This window comes from Sprattus sprattus (genome assembly GCF_963457725.1).
Source record: "Sprattus sprattus genome assembly, chromosome: 18".
NCBI lineage: Eukaryota > Metazoa > Chordata > Actinopteri > Clupeiformes > Clupeidae > Sprattus > Sprattus sprattus.
The window spans coordinates 20,134,265-20,151,782 of NC_137916.1; the positions used below are offsets into that span (position 1 = coordinate 20,134,265).

General features: G+C 41.0%; 3 protein-coding genes across 4 annotated transcripts; 1 reads left to right on the top strand and 2 right to left on the bottom strand.

The window, feature by feature from the left end:
• Positions 1–945: 945 nt before the first annotated feature.
• Positions 946–11,901, bottom strand: slc25a10a (solute carrier family 25 member 10a). 2 transcript variants are annotated; one of them, XM_080856568.1, is made up of 11 exons: positions 11,062–11,901; positions 7,120–7,239; positions 6,432–6,546; positions 6,013–6,061; positions 5,721–5,762; positions 5,557–5,600; positions 5,263–5,333; positions 5,066–5,158; positions 4,660–4,737; positions 4,458–4,514; positions 946–3,854 (listed from the first exon to the last, which is right to left on the bottom strand). In XM_080856568.1, exons 2-11 carry the CDS (start codon positions 7,201–7,203, stop codon positions 3,747–3,749), a joined length of 741 nt encoding a protein of 246 aa, XP_080712694.1. In that variant the 5' UTR covers positions 7,204–7,239; positions 11,062–11,901; the 3' UTR covers positions 946–3,746. The 2 variants fall into 2 exon arrangements, with proteins under 2 accessions (XP_080712694.1, XP_080712693.1); XM_080856567.1 differs by lacking the exon at positions 11,062–11,901 and adding an exon at positions 9,509–10,287.
• Positions 11,902–12,032: 131 nt separating this feature from the next.
• Positions 12,033–14,377, bottom strand: mrpl12 (mitochondrial ribosomal protein L12). Its single transcript, XM_080856571.1, has 5 exons — positions 14,196–14,377; positions 13,190–13,382; positions 13,035–13,103; positions 12,802–12,939; positions 12,033–12,499 (listed from the first exon to the last, which is right to left on the bottom strand). Exons 1-5 carry the CDS (start codon positions 14,252–14,254, stop codon positions 12,383–12,385), a joined length of 576 nt encoding a protein of 191 aa, XP_080712697.1. The 5' UTR covers positions 14,255–14,377; the 3' UTR covers positions 12,033–12,382.
• Positions 14,378–15,004: 627 nt separating this feature from the next.
• LOC308379436 (methyltransferase-like 26 B) lies at positions 15,005–17,062 on the top strand (the record flags this gene model as incomplete). Its single annotated transcript, XM_080856572.1, has 6 exons — positions 15,005–15,207; positions 15,458–15,620; positions 16,338–16,397; positions 16,600–16,667; positions 16,833–16,911; positions 17,015–17,062. The coding sequence occupies 6 exons, from the start codon at positions 15,005–15,007 to the stop codon at positions 17,060–17,062; spliced, it is 621 nt and encodes a 206-aa protein (XP_080712698.1).
• Between the last annotated feature and the right edge of the window lie 456 nt (positions 17,063–17,518).

The following is a 17,518-nucleotide window of genomic DNA, read 5'->3' on the forward strand; positions in this document are numbered from 1 at the left end:
AGACCATGAAATCCACAACAGCTAATAAGGCATAGCTGGGATTAAAATCCAGGAACTCTTCTTTCCTAGAAAGGTGTTTAACTAACTAAGCCATAGTGCCCCACAACATTCCTTGATAATAATCACAACTTCCTAGTTTCAGTACTTGCATGCCCTACCCCCATCCTTATGAAATGTCACACAATATCAAATGTTTACAACAGAATTTGTCATTTTGGCTGCAGTACTTTTCCCCTAAAGAAGATGGGCAGATAATCAGGTGAGTAGCAAAACAGGACAGGGTTTCCCAGAGCCTTGTTAGCACTACATCAACTCAAATCTTGCACAAAACTTAAAGGTACAGTGTGTAGGATTTAGTGGCATCTGGTGTGGTTGCTGAATTGCAACAGACTGAATGCCCCTCCCAAGCATGTAGTATAAGCTGTTGTGGCTGCCAAATGCCCCCTTTAGGCCAAGTGTTTGGGTTTGTATGTTCTGGGCTACTCTAGAAACAAGGCAGGGCAACATGGTGGATTATGTGGAAGAGGATACCCTCCCTGTGTAAATATGAAGGGTTCATACACAAATCTACTTCCTTCTATCATTTTTGGCAGAGATTGAGACACAAGCTGAAACTTTCAACGTACGTGCTGATGCCATCACACATGTGGTCTAGGAGTTTCATTGCATTGCGTTAGACACAATCTGACAAAAAAAATAAGCCAGAAACTTACAACTGGCCCCCCTTTCCCCTATACAATCTGTAAGATAAAGGATGAAGTTTGGTCTCGGCCGCTCTTAGCTATAACTTTAAGTAACAATATGCAACAATTTGACACTTTTTGAGATATGGTTTAATATGCAACTAGTATAGGTACCATCCAAAAATTCATGTGAAGGACAGATAAACACCTGTGTCTTCCCCAGTCGCCATTCAGGATATGCCCTATGTAGTTCTGTGTAACGGGCTGGTACACCCTGCAAAAAGGAAGAAAAGCTTTCACACGCATGACATTGCCAGCTAAACTGCCAAAAGACACCAGTTAGTGTGTTGGCAAGCTTATATCAGTGTCAGCTGGGCTGTTGGTGGTGTTTGCAAGGTTATTGCATACCTTTTAGGTAGTTAGCTTACTAGTTTTGGAAGAGAACTCCGTATTGCTGCTTTAACACAGTTTTCAGATGAAACAAACGTTTCAAAGCCTAAAATGTCATGTTGGTGGGCATATGCACTGTAAGAAAGCACTTCATTAATACATTGATCTTACATTGCAGTCAGTGCCAAAACGAAAGTTTTTAGGCTACGAAACTGTTACGGTACAACTGAGAGTGCTCCAGGCCAACATTGGGAAAGTAGTCTGTCTCTTACTTATCTTAACACGTTCTGTAAAACACCTCGAAACATTCAGGTCCAGTTTAAGGAATCATTTACAAATCACCTTGCGTTATTTTGTGAAAACCACCCCTAGAGCTACTCTCGTAAAACCCAACTGTCTGGTTCGGAAGTAGGAGACATTATAGGCGACCCTTTACATTACATATAAAATACACTTGAGCTGTCTACGTTCTGTTCAGGCCATTGGCGATGTTTTTCACCGTCTATCAGAACCAGCCAACGTCTGCTGTTCTTAATTCCACAGTCCAACACCGCCTCCTACAGGGATGTCGGGGCAGAGGGTTGTGCATAGAACACGTGGCCTACGAGAAGTTGATAAGTTGCATTAATATTTATCTGCAGCGAATAAATCAATACCGGGCGGGCAGTATTAACTACGTTGCTTAAACGTGTTCTTTAGCAATGTTTAATGTTTTAAAAAACACCCAACCCCAGTCAAGACACTCAACACAATAGCTCTTTCATCATTAAATAAAAATAGGCATACTAACCTTGTGCACAGCTTTGACAGGAATATTTGTATTCAAAGCACAAATAAAATTGATGTGAACAGACTTATAAAAGATTTTTTTGGATGAATCATATATCATTTCAACACCCTGGATGACCTGTTGATGGAGGCCATCTAGTTATATAAATAGTTAAACCGTAACAACTACAGCTCTCCGGCAATGGCAAAATGGCAATAAAATGAGTTCCAGTCTCATCTTTAATTAATCAACATAATGCGGTCACTCAAAAAGCATAATATAGAGCAAAACATCTTAAATATCTTTGTAACACATCAGTAACATCAGTGCATAGTAACAGGACAGTACAGGCCGTCATAGTGGTTTCAGTGAAAAGAACACACAGCCTTCAACTTTTCCATTCGACTCACCACAACTCTTGAATTCTGAAGATGGATATGAATACTGGACACAAATATTGTCACCCCTGCACTCCTGTCAGATAATGCACCTCTTCTCCCACAAAATTGTTGCAATAACAAATGCTTTGGTATTCACATGTTTATTTATATTCTTTGCATTGGAACAACGCAAAAAAACAGAGAAGAAAAGCCAAATCTGATATATTTCCACACAGAACTTCTCAAATGGACTGGGAAAAATGGCACCTTTTCAAGAAATAATTGTATTTCAAGCAATGTAATGCTCCTTAGATCCATATTTAACCTCTATATATTGTGCTGGCAATATAGAAATAACACTTGTGCAACCAGTCAAAATGGAGAAAAGTTGACTCAACATTTGTGTTGTGTGTCTGTGTTTACCACGCTGAGCATGGAGACAAGAAAGAATCTCAAGCCTACAAGTCTATCTCCAGAGATCTTAATGGTCCTGTGTCCACTGTGCGCAATGTCATCAAGAGGTTAACAGTCCATGGCATTTATCGCTAACCTCCCCGTGGAAGGAAAGGAACAATTGTTGAAAGATTGCAACAAAGGATTGTTCGATTGGTGGATGAAAAACCTAGAATAACTTCCAAACAAATTCAAGCTGACCTGCAGACACAGGGTACAACAGTGTCCGCTCGCAGTGTCTATCCGTCACCATCTGAATGAAATAAGACGCTATGGTAGGAGACCCAGGAGGATCCAACTGCTGAAACAGAGACATTAAAAAGCCAGACTGCAGTTTGACAAAATTCATTCTGGGAGAACGTCCTGTGGCCAGATGAGACCAAAGTAGAGCTTTTTGAGGCCTTCAAAGCAAAGAAAACACAGTCCCTACAGTCAACCATGGTGGGGGTTCACAGATGTTTTGGGGTTGCTTTGCTGCTTCCGGCACCAGATGCCAGTGTGCATGGCATCATGAAACCTGAAGACTACCAAAGAATTGTGGGGCACAATGTAGGGCCCAGTGACAGAAAGCTGGGTGTCCGTCAGATGTAATGGGTCTTCCAGCAGGACAATGACCCAAAGCACACTTCAAAAAGCACCCATAAATGGTTTAAGACAAAGCGCTGGAGAGTTCTGAAGTGGCAAGCAATGAGTCCAGACCCTTAGAGCTCCTGTGGCGTGATCTCAAAACAGCAGTTGGAAGAAGGCACCCTTCAAAAGTGAGAGACCTGGAGCAGTTGGCAAAAAACAGTGATCCAAAATTCCAGTAGAGAGGTGTAAGAAACTCATTTATGGTTACAGGATGCGATTGTGTGGAATTAAATCAGAGTTGGCCTTTTTTCTCTGCTTTTTTGTGTTAAAAAAATAAATAAATAAACATGTAAATACTGTATATGGGCCGCCTTGGCGTAAGACTTGGCTATGTTCATTTATGGACTTCAACGGGGCAGGATCTTTCATCCCTGAAAATAGCCATCTTGCTGGTCCACCTGAACCCCAAGTGGACACAGAGTTCAGGATGAGGGTGTGGTCTCACGTTGAGGGGATGACCCTGATCCCAAAGTGTGCGCGCAGCTGCTCCAGGAACATGAAAGTGAGCACGGTCTGAGGGATCAGGCGGATTCCAGCAGGAACCAGACCCTGAGCAGAGGAATAATGGTAAATCCTCGGTAGGCCGCAATCAAATACAAAACAGTGGGAACAGAGGGAAAGAGATGAGAAGTGTAGAATATGGTCACACTATAGAGCAGTAGTTCCCAAACGTTTAACGGCAGGCTCCCCTGTGACGGTGCAACGACAAATATACAATGACAATAATAATCAGATTCCCATCAGCTGTTGCATAGCTTTGCTTTGACATTGTTTCTACATCTGAATAGTTAAACATTTTCAATTTCATTTAATCAATGGGTTAAGCTTAATTATTTGATCAGTTTAACTTTTTATATGGTTTTAGATCGGTTCATGTAAGGCACATATCCATTTTATATTAATAATTAGGCTAGCTATAACATATAGACTAAACAGAAGGTCCTGAACATATAGTACAAAATAGGTTATAAACTCATTACCATATAAGTTAGTCACACTGTAAATTCTTCATTTGACCAGTGGTTGGTTGCTTAAGGTTCTTGTTATCGTTTTTAACCCTCAAACTACACCCCCTTTGCAGTAACCTCGCGCACCCCCTGGGGGGCCCACTCCAAATTTTGGGAACCACTGATATAAAGACATCATAAACACCTTGTAAAAAGCCTTGGGTCCCAGTTTCGCAGTATCCAGCAGACAGTGGACCACCCCCTAAAGAGTTAAATACATGGTGTCACACAGCACTTGAAAATCATTTACATTACAGAAAGGATCAGCCTGTTTCATATCCGCACATGATTGACTTTATAAAATGGATGCAGTGTGCACATACATACTCAATGATTCACACACTTACCCCATATTCCCCTTTTGAATTCATCAGCCTGGTCTTCAGTACATCCAGAGGCTGGCAGAGAATAGTAGCACAGCCTCCCTTCAGAAAGAAAAGTCATTTTTTTAACAATGAATATTAAGTTACTGACACATAATTTAAGCCATTTATTTTATAGCAAATCATGGGTGTGTTAACAGATGGTTTTACAGGTTTGTGATAAAATAATACATGAACCGGGGCCTATAATGACCTAAAATCACTGTCTATAGTTCACAAGTGATGAGGTCATCCTTCCAGGAAAGTTACACCCGAGTGCTAACATCTGAGGCCGTAGTTACTCTCCATTTTCCTATACCCTCGCTTTAATTTTAAGCGCTTTTAAATTAGGTTACACATAGTCTATACAGGTGGAGGCCTGCTGACTTACTGCAATAAGGCTGGCCAAGAAGTGGGTGACAATGTTGTCGGTCATCACTCCTGTGCCCACAACCAGCTGTTTGGCCTGGTCATAACAGGAGAGCTGCACAGACCAAAACAGAGACAACAGTGACAAACAACAAACCCCTACTTAAATGGAATAAAATCAGCCTTGATGTGCTCCCAGTAAACAGTGTGTGTCCTCACCTGACCAACTGTGACAAGAGCACCCCGACTGGATGCCATGGTGGCCCCTGAGAACAGCTTCCTCATCCCCTCTGAGAGAGGAATAGAAATACATTTACAACACACCGAGTTTGAAAAAAGTTGTAGTAGCATCAAAACATCAGCAGACCAGCTAATGGTATTGGGATGGTTGAAACTGAACAATGCTTGCAATGAGCAGCTGAGTACATTTGGATTCTTTCCCAGCTAATTTCCACACCAGACTAAATTCTAAAAAGCCCTAAAAGTTTGCTAATTTTTACTATTCAATCTTACCTTCTCTCCAGACTCGGAAAAGGCCATCCAGTGCATGGGCATAGCTGGAGAATAAACCAATTTAATAAATAAGTTTCTTTTTTTATTTCTCAGAAAAATTCAATATTAACAATGCAAGAAATGTCAAACCAGGACAGTTTGTCAAAAGTCATTTCAACACTTACTTTCTCCTGAGCTCTGATGGCAGTTTGACATCATTTTGCATCCTGTGACATGCAGCAATGGAAATTACTTATTTAAATTGGTTCATACACAGGCAGTTCTTTAAGAAAGTAATTCAAAGGCAAAGATGTTTTGAAATGTCGGAAGCTTGTTCTTGAATGTGATATTAACAATTGTGTGCCATGTTGATATTCAGAAAGTGACATTGACATCTCGTTGGATGTTTCTTCCCCAATTTCAATTTCCTGAGTAAAACCTGCCTGATAAAACAACATGCCTATAACATCAACTTACCTTACATTAACCATGTCTGCAGGTGTGCCAACGAAACCCCCTACGAACCCTATAAAGGACACAGACATAGAGAGTCAAAGAATGGTGGCCATTACTAATAATAATCAGAAATCCACAAAACCAAAGAGACAGCGAGCGGATGTGGTCCAATTTCACCTAGACCCTCCTTCTTGACCTCCTCTGTCTTTGTTTTGTTACACACAAGCAGAATGTGTGGTGACTTATTAAAATGTTATTACTAAGTCTGTAGAGGCTCCCAGTAGGCTATTCTGTTCCAGCCCAATTCAGTCCAAATGTAGATGGTAAGTACTTTCACACTGTGCTCTTCTTTGGCTGGTTGGCTTGAACAGTGAAATCAGAGCATGGTTTATTTTGGAGGGATGTACTCCACTCTAGGGATCAATCCAGGTCCATCATACCTCCAAAAGCAGCCAGTAGAACTTTCTGGTAGAATGGAATGGGTTTGTTAGTCCCGCTGCCCATCATGTCTCGTACGGTCTCGTAGATACCAAAGCGTGTCATGGAGTAGGTGAGCTGGGTAAGGCAGACAGTACAACTCATTACACAATTAACAGACTCACTGTTTTGTGAATTCACAGGGCAGTTTGGAGTCCCCAACTGTTCCAGGCTGTGTGATGCATCAATAACTAATTCAGAGCTGTGTAAGAGACGCGTGTGACATTACAACACACCTGGTTGGTGAACTCTGATCTGGGTAGTGTCTGTGTGTCTTTGTCTGTGTCATTTTGAAACACTGTTAATGACTTAAAATATATGAATCAAGTACCTTGAAATAAGAATGACCTTGTATGAATCATGTTCTTATGTAAGCAGAGACATGGCTTTTCTGTGTTTCTGTGTGTGTGTAACTTAGATTATTAGGTGCCACTTAGTGCAAGTGCATGTTTGGACCAGAGGTGATCAGGAGGGTCGAACTGTGCTTCTTTTGACCTTGTGTACATCTTCGCATGGCAGGAAGCATAGTAAAACAAACCTGGACGTCAGAGACCCACCATGTGGTTATCCCTGCTGGCAAATTGTTTTTGCGCCAAAGAAACTTCTATCCCTATAAACCTTATACAGCAGGAATTAGAGAATACAACAGACCTGTCTGCAGACCGAAGCACTGAGGCCGCTGTAGAGGGCCATCACCCCATCACTGCGTACGACATGAACAGCCATGCCAACCATCCTGGTCTTCACCTCCTGCTGGGTTTGCAGGAGCACCTGCGAGGTCACACAGAGTGGAGAGACTTCTAATACACACCAGTGGCAGACTGAAGGTTTTATGGTAAGGCCTTCCATGACAATTTTTGTTTCGTATTAAAAATTTTTTTTTTAAATACCGTCATAGTGTTTAAACACCCACGTTTCAAACATTTGAGGGAAAACAGGGCCAAAAATGTAAGTGAGATGGCAACGTTGTTTTGAAGCAACTCTATAGGTTACAGTGGTGCTGGAAAGTTTGTGAACCCTTTACAATTTCCTGTCGGCTATATCTTCATAAATGTGATCTAAAATGAGATCACATCTTCATCTATGTCCTAAAACTTGATAAACTGGATCCACACAAATAAAATCTTCTTTTATAATGTATTTATTTTGCAAAATGATCTAACATTAAATGCCAATCAGGTGTGAGTGAAGTGGTCCCTGTTTATTGAAAAAACATAAATCTGGGTCTTCATTATCAAAGACTAGTCTTCACAACACAGCTTTGTGGAAGTGTGCCATGGTTTGATCAAAGCAGATGCCTAGCGAACTCAGAAAACAAGTTGTCAATGCTCTACAGGCTCTAAACACTTTGGGCTCCACCAATCCACCAAATGCAGGAAATCCAGCACCATTGTTACTCTCCCCAGGAGTGGTCATCCAGCAGAAATCACTCCAAGAGCAAGACTTATAATATTCCAGGAGATCACAAAGAACCGCAGGGTAACATCTAAGGATCTACAGGCCTCTTTTGTGTTGGCTAATGTCAGTGTTAATGAGTCCACCATCAGGCAAACACTCAACAAGTGTGCATGGCAGGATAGCAAAGAGGAAGCCACTACTCTTCTAGAACAACATTGCTGCCTGTCTTAAGTTTGCTAAAGACCATGTGGATGCGTCAGAAGGCTATTGGAAGAATGGACGGATAAAGTCCAAAACGGAACTTTTTAGTAAAAAGCGTTATGTTCGGCCCAAAACAAACACTGCATTCCAACAAAAGAACCTCATCCCAACCATGAAGCACAGTGGTGGAAGTATCATGGTTTGGGGCTGCTTTGCTGCCTCGGGACCAGGACTGCTTGCCATCATTGATGGAACTATGAATTCTGGATTGTACCAGCAAATACTACAAGAGAATATCAGGGTATTCGTTTGTGAACTGAAACTCAACAGAAGATTGGTCATGCAGCAAGACAACAACCCTAAACACACAAGCAAGTCTACTAAAGAATGGTTAAAGAAAAATAAATGTAATGTTTTGGAATGGCTGAGTCAAAGTCCAGACCTTAATCCTATAGAAATGTTGTGGAAAGACCTTAAGAGATCAGTTCATGCACGGAAGCCCACCAACATCCATGAGTTGAAGCAGTTTTGTAAGGAAAAATGGGCCAAAATTCCTCCAAGCCGATGTATGGGACTGATGAACAGTTACAGAAAACGTTTGATTGAGGTTACTGCTGCTCAGGGAGGTCACACCAGGTACTGACAGCAACGGTTCACATACTTCTTCCAACAAGGCATTTAATGTTGTTGGAATGTTTTGCTCAATAAATGAATTATAAAATAAGAATGTTTTCTGTGTTTTTTTGTTGAACTGAGTTCACTTTATCAAGTTTTTAATTTAAATGTAGCCTATGCAGATATACAGAAAGGGGTTCACAAACTTTCTAGCACCACTGTACAACCTCTAATGATGGCCTGAGAAAATACACACCACTTACCTATATGTAATGATGGAAACTTAATACAACCTATGAATGTAAGGTGGGTCAACAGTTTTTTGATATTTCAAATTTGTTTAAGTGAAAGCCCCATAGCAGATTCTGTGTAGAACGTGAACTGTCACTTAATGTTATGAATCATCAAGCTGGATTTAAAAAGTTTCACAGTAGCAACCATGGACATAACATTTGGCCGTTACTCTTTCTTCATTGGATTAATACATATATTTGCTGGATAGTTTAACTGGAAAGCCCTGCTGCTTGGGCCTCTGCCGTAGGCCTACATGCTATACAGGATATTAAAGTGAGTTTTCAATTCTATTCTGGGTGGCACATGCGGCCTATAATACTGACCCCATGGCGTGCGTGAGAGTCTCTCTAGCTGTGATCGAAACGTCCCCTCATTCACTATTGGGCACCATGTTGGGAATCAGACGGTAAAGTAACAGTGAGTTTCTGGACACTACATTGCAGAACACTCCATGTCGGTAAAGGCGAAGCCCTGTTGATTAAATCGTCACAGGCCTATAATAAAGCCTTCATTTGTACGTTTGTTACATTACCTTGATTAGATCCAGTGGGTGCGTGCAGCAAGCAGCTCCACAAGAGGCCATTCCCCCAAAATACCAACGTGAAATCCGCTGCTCTTGCATATTGTCAAAAATAGTCCTTCGATAACAGTTAACAGTGAAAATGTCTTCCTTCCGTGGCAGTTAACTGTCGTTATTTCAACTGGTGAATTGCCAGTAAATTCCCTTCACACAATCAATGGCCCGCAGTTAAAACGCATCGAGGGTGATGGTTGATAGTCTGGGGTGCGACACAGGCACATTCACTTCAGTTGCTTGTGAGACGGGTAAGAGGTTTAACCAAGGAACACAATAAAATAACATGACGAAACACTCCTGTCTGTTGGTCTGACCTCTCTCTTGAACCCCATATTCTATCTGACTACACTATGAGTTTAAGGCGGCAAAGAGAGCTCGATACTGCTTATTTCCAAGCATGTGTGTAATTTGGCTCCACGCTGCCACACATGGTTGCTTCCACTTCGCCGTCTTTAGCTGGACGTAAGCACATGCTCAAGGAGTGTTTCGAGCTCAGCTGTTGCATTAGTTTGCCTGCCTACTGCTGACAAGAGAGCGAGCTCTTTCTTTCCACTGGAAAACAAGACCAATACTTCTATGTTAAGACCCTTCATACAGAGTTAACAGGTACGTTCATTCAAAGTCATGCTTTTGTTAAATCCATGCATCGTTCTTTAAATAAAATATAGGCTATATGTGCTGTAAATTCCTCATTAAGATCAAAGAAGTATAATACAGAACACTATGTGGCCAAGTTGTTAGAGCTTCCTTGGCATGTGCAGGTTTGCCAAGAGTGGGGGGCAGCTGGATCCTGAGTGGAAGTGTACGTGACTGACATAAAAATAGATGCAGTCACTGCTTGACATGTCGAACTTGTTGTGTTATATTGACCCATTATTAAAATGTTAAAATGCACTTGAAAATCTTTCACATTAGTCCTTGCTTTTGAGATACAGAGGAATAAATAATATTTCTCAAAACCTGCTCACATAGGCTTTATGCTCCTTCCAGAGGTTCTGAAACTTTTGTCAGGCCACTCTTTGACGATGAAAAAAGATGCCCATCAGTTGTTGCTCAGATGGAAATCATTTTCTTTTTATTAAACGTTAAAATTACCGATTACATTAAGTTGAAAATGTTAGCTGTTCAAATGTAGAAACAGGGTTTAACAAAAGCAATGAGGTGGCATAGCTTTTCTTTGTTTCTATTGGGTTAATTAATTAAACATTTTATATTTAATTGAATCGTCAGTTCAACTTAAATATTTGATCAGTTAAATATTTTATTTAACAAGATTTTTTGTTTAAAACGAATCAAATCTGACGGGATCAAATACGGTTTTACGATTCACTATTCTTTGGATCTTCGGATCATGTAAGTCGCGTGTCCGTTGTATTAATAATCTGGTATAGCTATTCCTTTTAACATCTAGGCTAAAAGGAAGGTCCTGAACGTAGTATATAAGTAAAAAGTAAGTTATACACTCATCACGAAATAGGTTAGTGATGCCACTAAGAGCACTGCCATACCTAAGTTGACCAGTTGTTGATTGGGCTTCACGTTCCGTTTTTCCACCCTCAACCCGCCAACACTTGCTGTAACTTTGTCCACCCCAGATTTTAGGAACCACTGATCTGAGCATGGGTACATAGGCATGTAGGCATAGGCAGTCCTTCGAGGCTATTCATAAATCACTCAACAAATTCAACTACCTCTGTAATAGGACAGCAGTAAGCAAGTCATTATGAATGGAGTAGATTGAATGGCAAGTTGTGCTGAATCAGAGCAGCATATGCTGCCAGACAGAAAATGAACACTCTCAAGACAACAGTCACCCTGCAAGACAAATTCTTTTGACTGTGCCAAGGTGTAAGGCTGATGTACATCAACGTTGGACTTCAAGGGACACACTGGGTCAAGTCCTACTGACCCACTTACCTCAAGGCTAGTTCCGGTTAAAAGTTTTTCAAGGTCGGCTGTTAAGTTTCTCTATGCATCTTGACACAATGTTAATTGTTGATGGCTCAACATTAGTAAATTCAATTAAAGTAATTCTATGTAAGCACTTCTTAAAGAGCTAGTAGGTAACCCTCATAAGTTACATGTCACTGACCCCTATGGACAGCATCCCCAAGTCTTTAGACTCGCATCTATTTTTTGTTGTTGTTGTCTGTGTCCGATGTTTTCCATGGTCTTGTTCTTTGTTAGGTTATAAGTTTCTCTAAAAACAAAAAAACTCCACATGGAGTAAAATTACTTCATATTCAAAATACACCAAACTACTCCTGAAACATCTTACAGCTTTATCTAAATCTATTTTATCCATTATGCCAATCCTCTTTTACTATAAATAGTTGTAAAATTGCAACATTATAATTGCTCTGCTCACATGGACAATAATGTTTTTTGAGCGCTTTTATTATTGGGAATTTTCTGTTCTGGTGAAATGGCAATGTCACTGTCTCAGAGTTTTTGTAGCCTTACATACTCAGACACAATCTACAGTATGTCATGTTTATTTTACCTTAGGAAATGTCAACCATGCCACCTGTGCTGAGAGCTCTGTTTCCTGGCAGACAGACAGACAGACAGACACAGAGGCACTGCACAGGGCCATCACACCAGTAACTCTCAGTGGCTGTGAGAGACATACAGACAAGCAGGCAACGGGGTAGCAAGTGTTTGCAGGATTGAGGCCTGTTTCAGTTCAGTCTGTGAGCTCGGCCACCCCTTCCAGTCACCCGTGAACCAAGTGGCAATGTTTAAAGGCAGTTCTTTTCCTTAGATTCCTTTCGTTGTTACATATAAAAAAAGAGAGAGACGGACGAAGAGGATGAAGAATGGACAGGTCTACTCCAACTCCACAGTGCCACCAGCTGCCTCCAGGGATGCCTTCAGTTTCTCTGCCTCTTCTTTGGAAACGTTTGCACGGATCTCCTGAGGCAGGGACTCAACTAGTTTCTTGGCCTAAGAAAGGAAATGACGGTTAAAAACAGGCACAACAATTCAACACATCTACAAGTTATACCTGAAGCTCTTTTTTGGACTAATGACTCTAGCATGGTCAACTTCAATCAACAGAGTCACTTAATTTCAGGTACATACAGATATCTGCTATAGGCAAGATAATATATAATGATGAAGTAATTAATGAAAATCATGGCATAGTCAAGGTTGTAATACATGCTGCACTGGCTATTCAATCAGTATATTTTGTAGGCAAATGGGAGGCCAGAGGAATACAAATGGACACATGTAAGCAATTTTACCTGAACAAGATTCAGGCCTTGCATACAGCTCTTGACTTCTTTGATCAATTTGACTTTTTCAGCTGCGTTGATTGCTGTCAGTTTTACAGTGAAATGAGTCTTCTCTTTCTTGACTGGGACTATTTCCTCTTCTACTGCCTAAGGACACAAGTTCACACACAAACACGTTAGCATTCTTACATTGTAGAATAGCATGTTCTGATCGATACGACAAATAAATTAAACAAAAATACCTGTGCTGCAGGTGCCGCTGCCATTGCGCCCATAGGCATCATTCCAACATCTTGAATATTTAAGGTTTTCTAGGAGAGATAAACAGACAATGTGAATTTTCTCTCTTTGTCTCGTTCTCTCTGAAAAGATCCTTACATTTTCCCTCTAACTTTACCTTCAGTAAGTCGTTCAGGTCTGAAACTTCAAGTAAGGTGAGGCTGGCGATGTCATTGACAAGCTGCTGAATTTTGGGTGAGTACTGTTTGGGTGCACCGTCCAGAGAAGGTGTGGCTATGGCATCTGATGGGCTGACTGGACTGGTCTTGAGCGTTCTTATGGCACACAGAGCCGGTGTCTGGAGGTTATGCCTGCGAAATGACAGATCAATGAACTCCATAAACCTCTACAGACCCAACGGAGAGTTAGTCACGCCCTCGATTAATGACTTTCAGTTTAACAGACATCGTGACTTATAAGAATAATGCATCCTACAGCATATCATTGCAATTGCAAGTAATGATAACGTTAGTTATTTTAAACGTATGTTTTTGAAACATTTCCATTTAAACATTCACACGTATATCTGCATCCAATCACATCTTACAGGTCTTGTCAATACAAAAGAAAAATATAACTGGGAATATGACCTTGGCATTGATATAAAACGTTACATCGTTAGCTGTCGGAATGTTAAGCAACAAGCTAACGTTAGCTACCTAGCTAATTTATATAGCTTAAGTTAACTCAATGTTGACTGTCCATAAATGACTACTCCATCATCTTCGCCAGCTAGTTACCCGAGTAACGAATACAGCAATAGAACCGGGGGGCTAATCCCAAACGTGAGGGACAATGACCTAGAAGCAATTTCTCCCTCACAAGACATAGCGAACATTTGCTCTGTTGGTGTGCTCAAGAGCTAGCACAGTAGTTAACATTGACTGAGAGGTAGAGGGCTAACCACTTTAGTTTAAGATTATAATACAAAATAATTTTCCAAAGACTACATCCTTAGTTAATGCCCATGTCTACAACAGCCCTCTCCATAAATTAATGCAATCACATGCATTGCTAGTACAGAACACATCAACTTTAAATCGACTGTCCTTGACTGGAGTGCATCTGCACGACTCTACCGGTAATATCTCAGTTCACATTACATCACCGCTCCTGGTGCTTACCGTTGCGTTTGTACTACCGTTCGCAACGCCGCCCGAATACAGTGCCTGGTGCAATACATGTTTCTGTTTCTCTCTTTCGACTATCCAGTCCAGGTTATTCACAAACGCTTCCCAAATACACACGCCAGCTTGTCACTCAACCTCACTGCTCAAAAGCACATGGCGTCCTCCAGTAGCTCTTCCTGACCTACCCACAATGCATCACCCCAAACAGCTAGTTGGTGGATTCAGCGCAACTCAACGATCAATGGCTATTGGTTAGAAGAACTGTCAACTGTAAAACTACGTTAACAATAGGGTGGAGGTAGACCATTGTAGGCCTATGGCTCGGTAGATCTATTGGTAGAAGTACATTGGAAGTGTATAACGAAGATGATTAAATGTCAGCAGCTTTTTGTATTAACCATTTCCCATACATTACGTTTTCAATAGAGTGATCTTAGACAGTGATATGTTTAACATCTTGATGTGTTCACTCACAATATGTCATTATTGGGGTGAGTGTGTGTGTGTGTGTGTGTGTGTGGGGGGGGGTAATCTGATAACCAATTCAACAGTTGGTTGAGCAGAACCCCATGAGGAGGAGGAGCTTTAAAGGCTCTTAACCAAGGAGGGTAATCTTCTGTTCCATCTGCCAGTCCACTGGACAGCAGGTGACCATGAGCGATTCTGTACCCTGTATCCCTATTCACGGCTCGGTTTCCTTACCACATTCATCTACACTGGCCATTGCTGTTGTGAGCGGTCACTGTAAATGACCTGGGAAGGTTGGTTTGGATACGCTGAGACTTCAACAATTTATTCATCCCATGATGCTGTTGTCTCCTGCGGCTGAGCGTAACCAGGACGATATACTGTCAGTGCTGGCAGACATTCTGGAGGAGCAGTCCCACAAAGAACTGTTTGGCCTGGAGCTGGGCTCTGGCACAGGGCAGCACGTTGTCCACTTTGCCCAGGAGCTGACGTATGTCACCTGGCGTCCATCAGACATCCAAGAGGAGTCTCGTGCAAGGTAGTAGAGTTATGGTCAGTATCTGACTTTAGTATACAAGCTGTTTTATTCAAGGTTATTGCCTTTTTAAATTTAGAGAACATCATTACATTAAATGTTAGTATTTACTCCCTTCACTGCTGTGAATTAAAAAGCAGAAACTATATCTTTGAATGTATATTTCTAAATCCTCAAGCTCTAATCATTGTGCGTTAATATTAGTGGCAATGACCAACTGTGGGATACATGCCTGTTTTTGCCCTGCCTTTAGTATCCGTGCTTACATTGAGGCAACAAAAGTGAAGCGCGTTCTGGAACCTGTGCACCTGGATGCCAGCGAGCCCTGGGACAAATGGGCGGGCCTGCCCCGCAGCTCCTGTGACGTCATCGTAGCCATCAACCTCTTCCATGTCTGCTCCTTCAAAACAGCAGAGGTGCCGTAATACTGGTTCAACTCCATCACAAAGTAGGGGTGGGAATCACAGGTTAACTCACAATCCAATATTATCACCATATATTTTCTTCGATATCAATTGATCACAATATATGCTATTTTTCAAAATGGAAATCGTAATCACAGCCCATAACTCTAACAGACCTATTTTGATGGAATTTTTATTACGGCCATTTATAAATCCATTTCATGGCTATTACCACTCTATGAAGAACCCCAGGCATGGGGCTGGAGAGTAGAGATGCTCTGGAAAAATAGTTTAACTGTCATGAGTCTGAAAAAATGTATCAATATTTGGTGTCAGTGTATCGCAAGCAGAAATATTGCAATATATCGCCTTATTTCTGTCCCACCCCATATCATAAAGCCAGAAGTGGTGAAGTGATACAATTAAGAATTAAGAATTTAAATTTCATCCAACCAGGCTTGCCATTGTGTTACTCTTACAGCATATGGACTGTCTCAGTGACCACAGGGTGCTAACCATTGGTGATAGTGGGGCAGTGATGCAGTGACTAAATTTGTACGTGGTTGACAAAGCCATGGCTGAAAACGTTCACTATGACAATGTCAGGGAAAGTGTGTTAACTGTTTTGGACTTCAGCGATAGAGAAAAAAAGGCCTGGGATGTCAGCTTGTGAAAGCAACCATCTGGAGCATGTGTGAAATGTGGATGTATCCATCTCTTTATTTATAGGGTGTTTTTCAAGGAGCTGGCGAGATTCTTAGAAAGAATGGCTTTCTGATGACATATGGGGTAAGCTGAGTGAAGCAGAATGGCACAAGTTTTTTTTACACGACTGGAGATTAAATTATTCACACAAAATTAGGGAATTATGAAAACCCAAATATTTAGATCCGTACTCCTTTTATATTTACCAGTCTGTTAATATTAGTAATGTTTGTATTTAGAAGGAAATCTTTGATGCTATACTGAAAGTGGACTAATTCTCTTTCAGCCTTATGCAATGAATGGGATCATCATTCCGGAATGTAATGAGGAACTGGACAGAAGTCTGCGTGAGAGGTGAGTAATATTTAACCATTTAAACATGAACCTCTCAATGTTATTTGCTGTTCAAAGAAATTATAGCTTTACATTTTGAGGTATATAGTGTAGCCAGTTGCACATGCTTTCCTCAAACTGAGTCTGAAGCAGACATGTACCTCCAAACCAACTCTCACGACACAGAAACCCTGAGTGGGGTCTTCCTGACATTGACGTCCTAAGACAGATTGCCTTTACTAATGGATTGCGTATGGAGAGGATGGTAAGAATCAACTTACTTGATCAGCTGTAAAGTAGGTTTACACACAGTCAAGAATTGATAGCTTCCCACATGCAACATCCCTAACATAGCATTTATCTTCCAGATTGACATGCCAGAGAGCAACAAATGCCTGGTCTTCAGGAAATTCTGAAAAGTGCAGAGGAGATACATCAGTAATGATGCACTGAAGAACTTGGACTTTGTTCGTTCAACATGTAATTGCAGTTCTTGCACTTTACGCAGCAAAGTACGAGAATCTATGCAAGTTCATTTTTAAAAAACATACGTATATGACAATTATCACTATGCAACTTCTAGAGACATGGTCCTTCAAAGGTACTGCAGGTACCTTTTGTTGTTAAGTCTCTTAATGTCATAGTATAATTGGTGCGTGATGTTAAGACAAAAATAAAAATGGACTGTATTTCCTAACGTCTCCATGCATCATATGGCACTGAAAAACGTAACCGAATGCATTGGACAGCCGAGATGAATAGCATGCATACAAATACGAGAACATATCATCTTTCTGCTCCTTCACAATATTTTTATTTAGGGTCTGATTATAGCAATATTACTTTGAGACAACTGCTACTGCACCATTAAG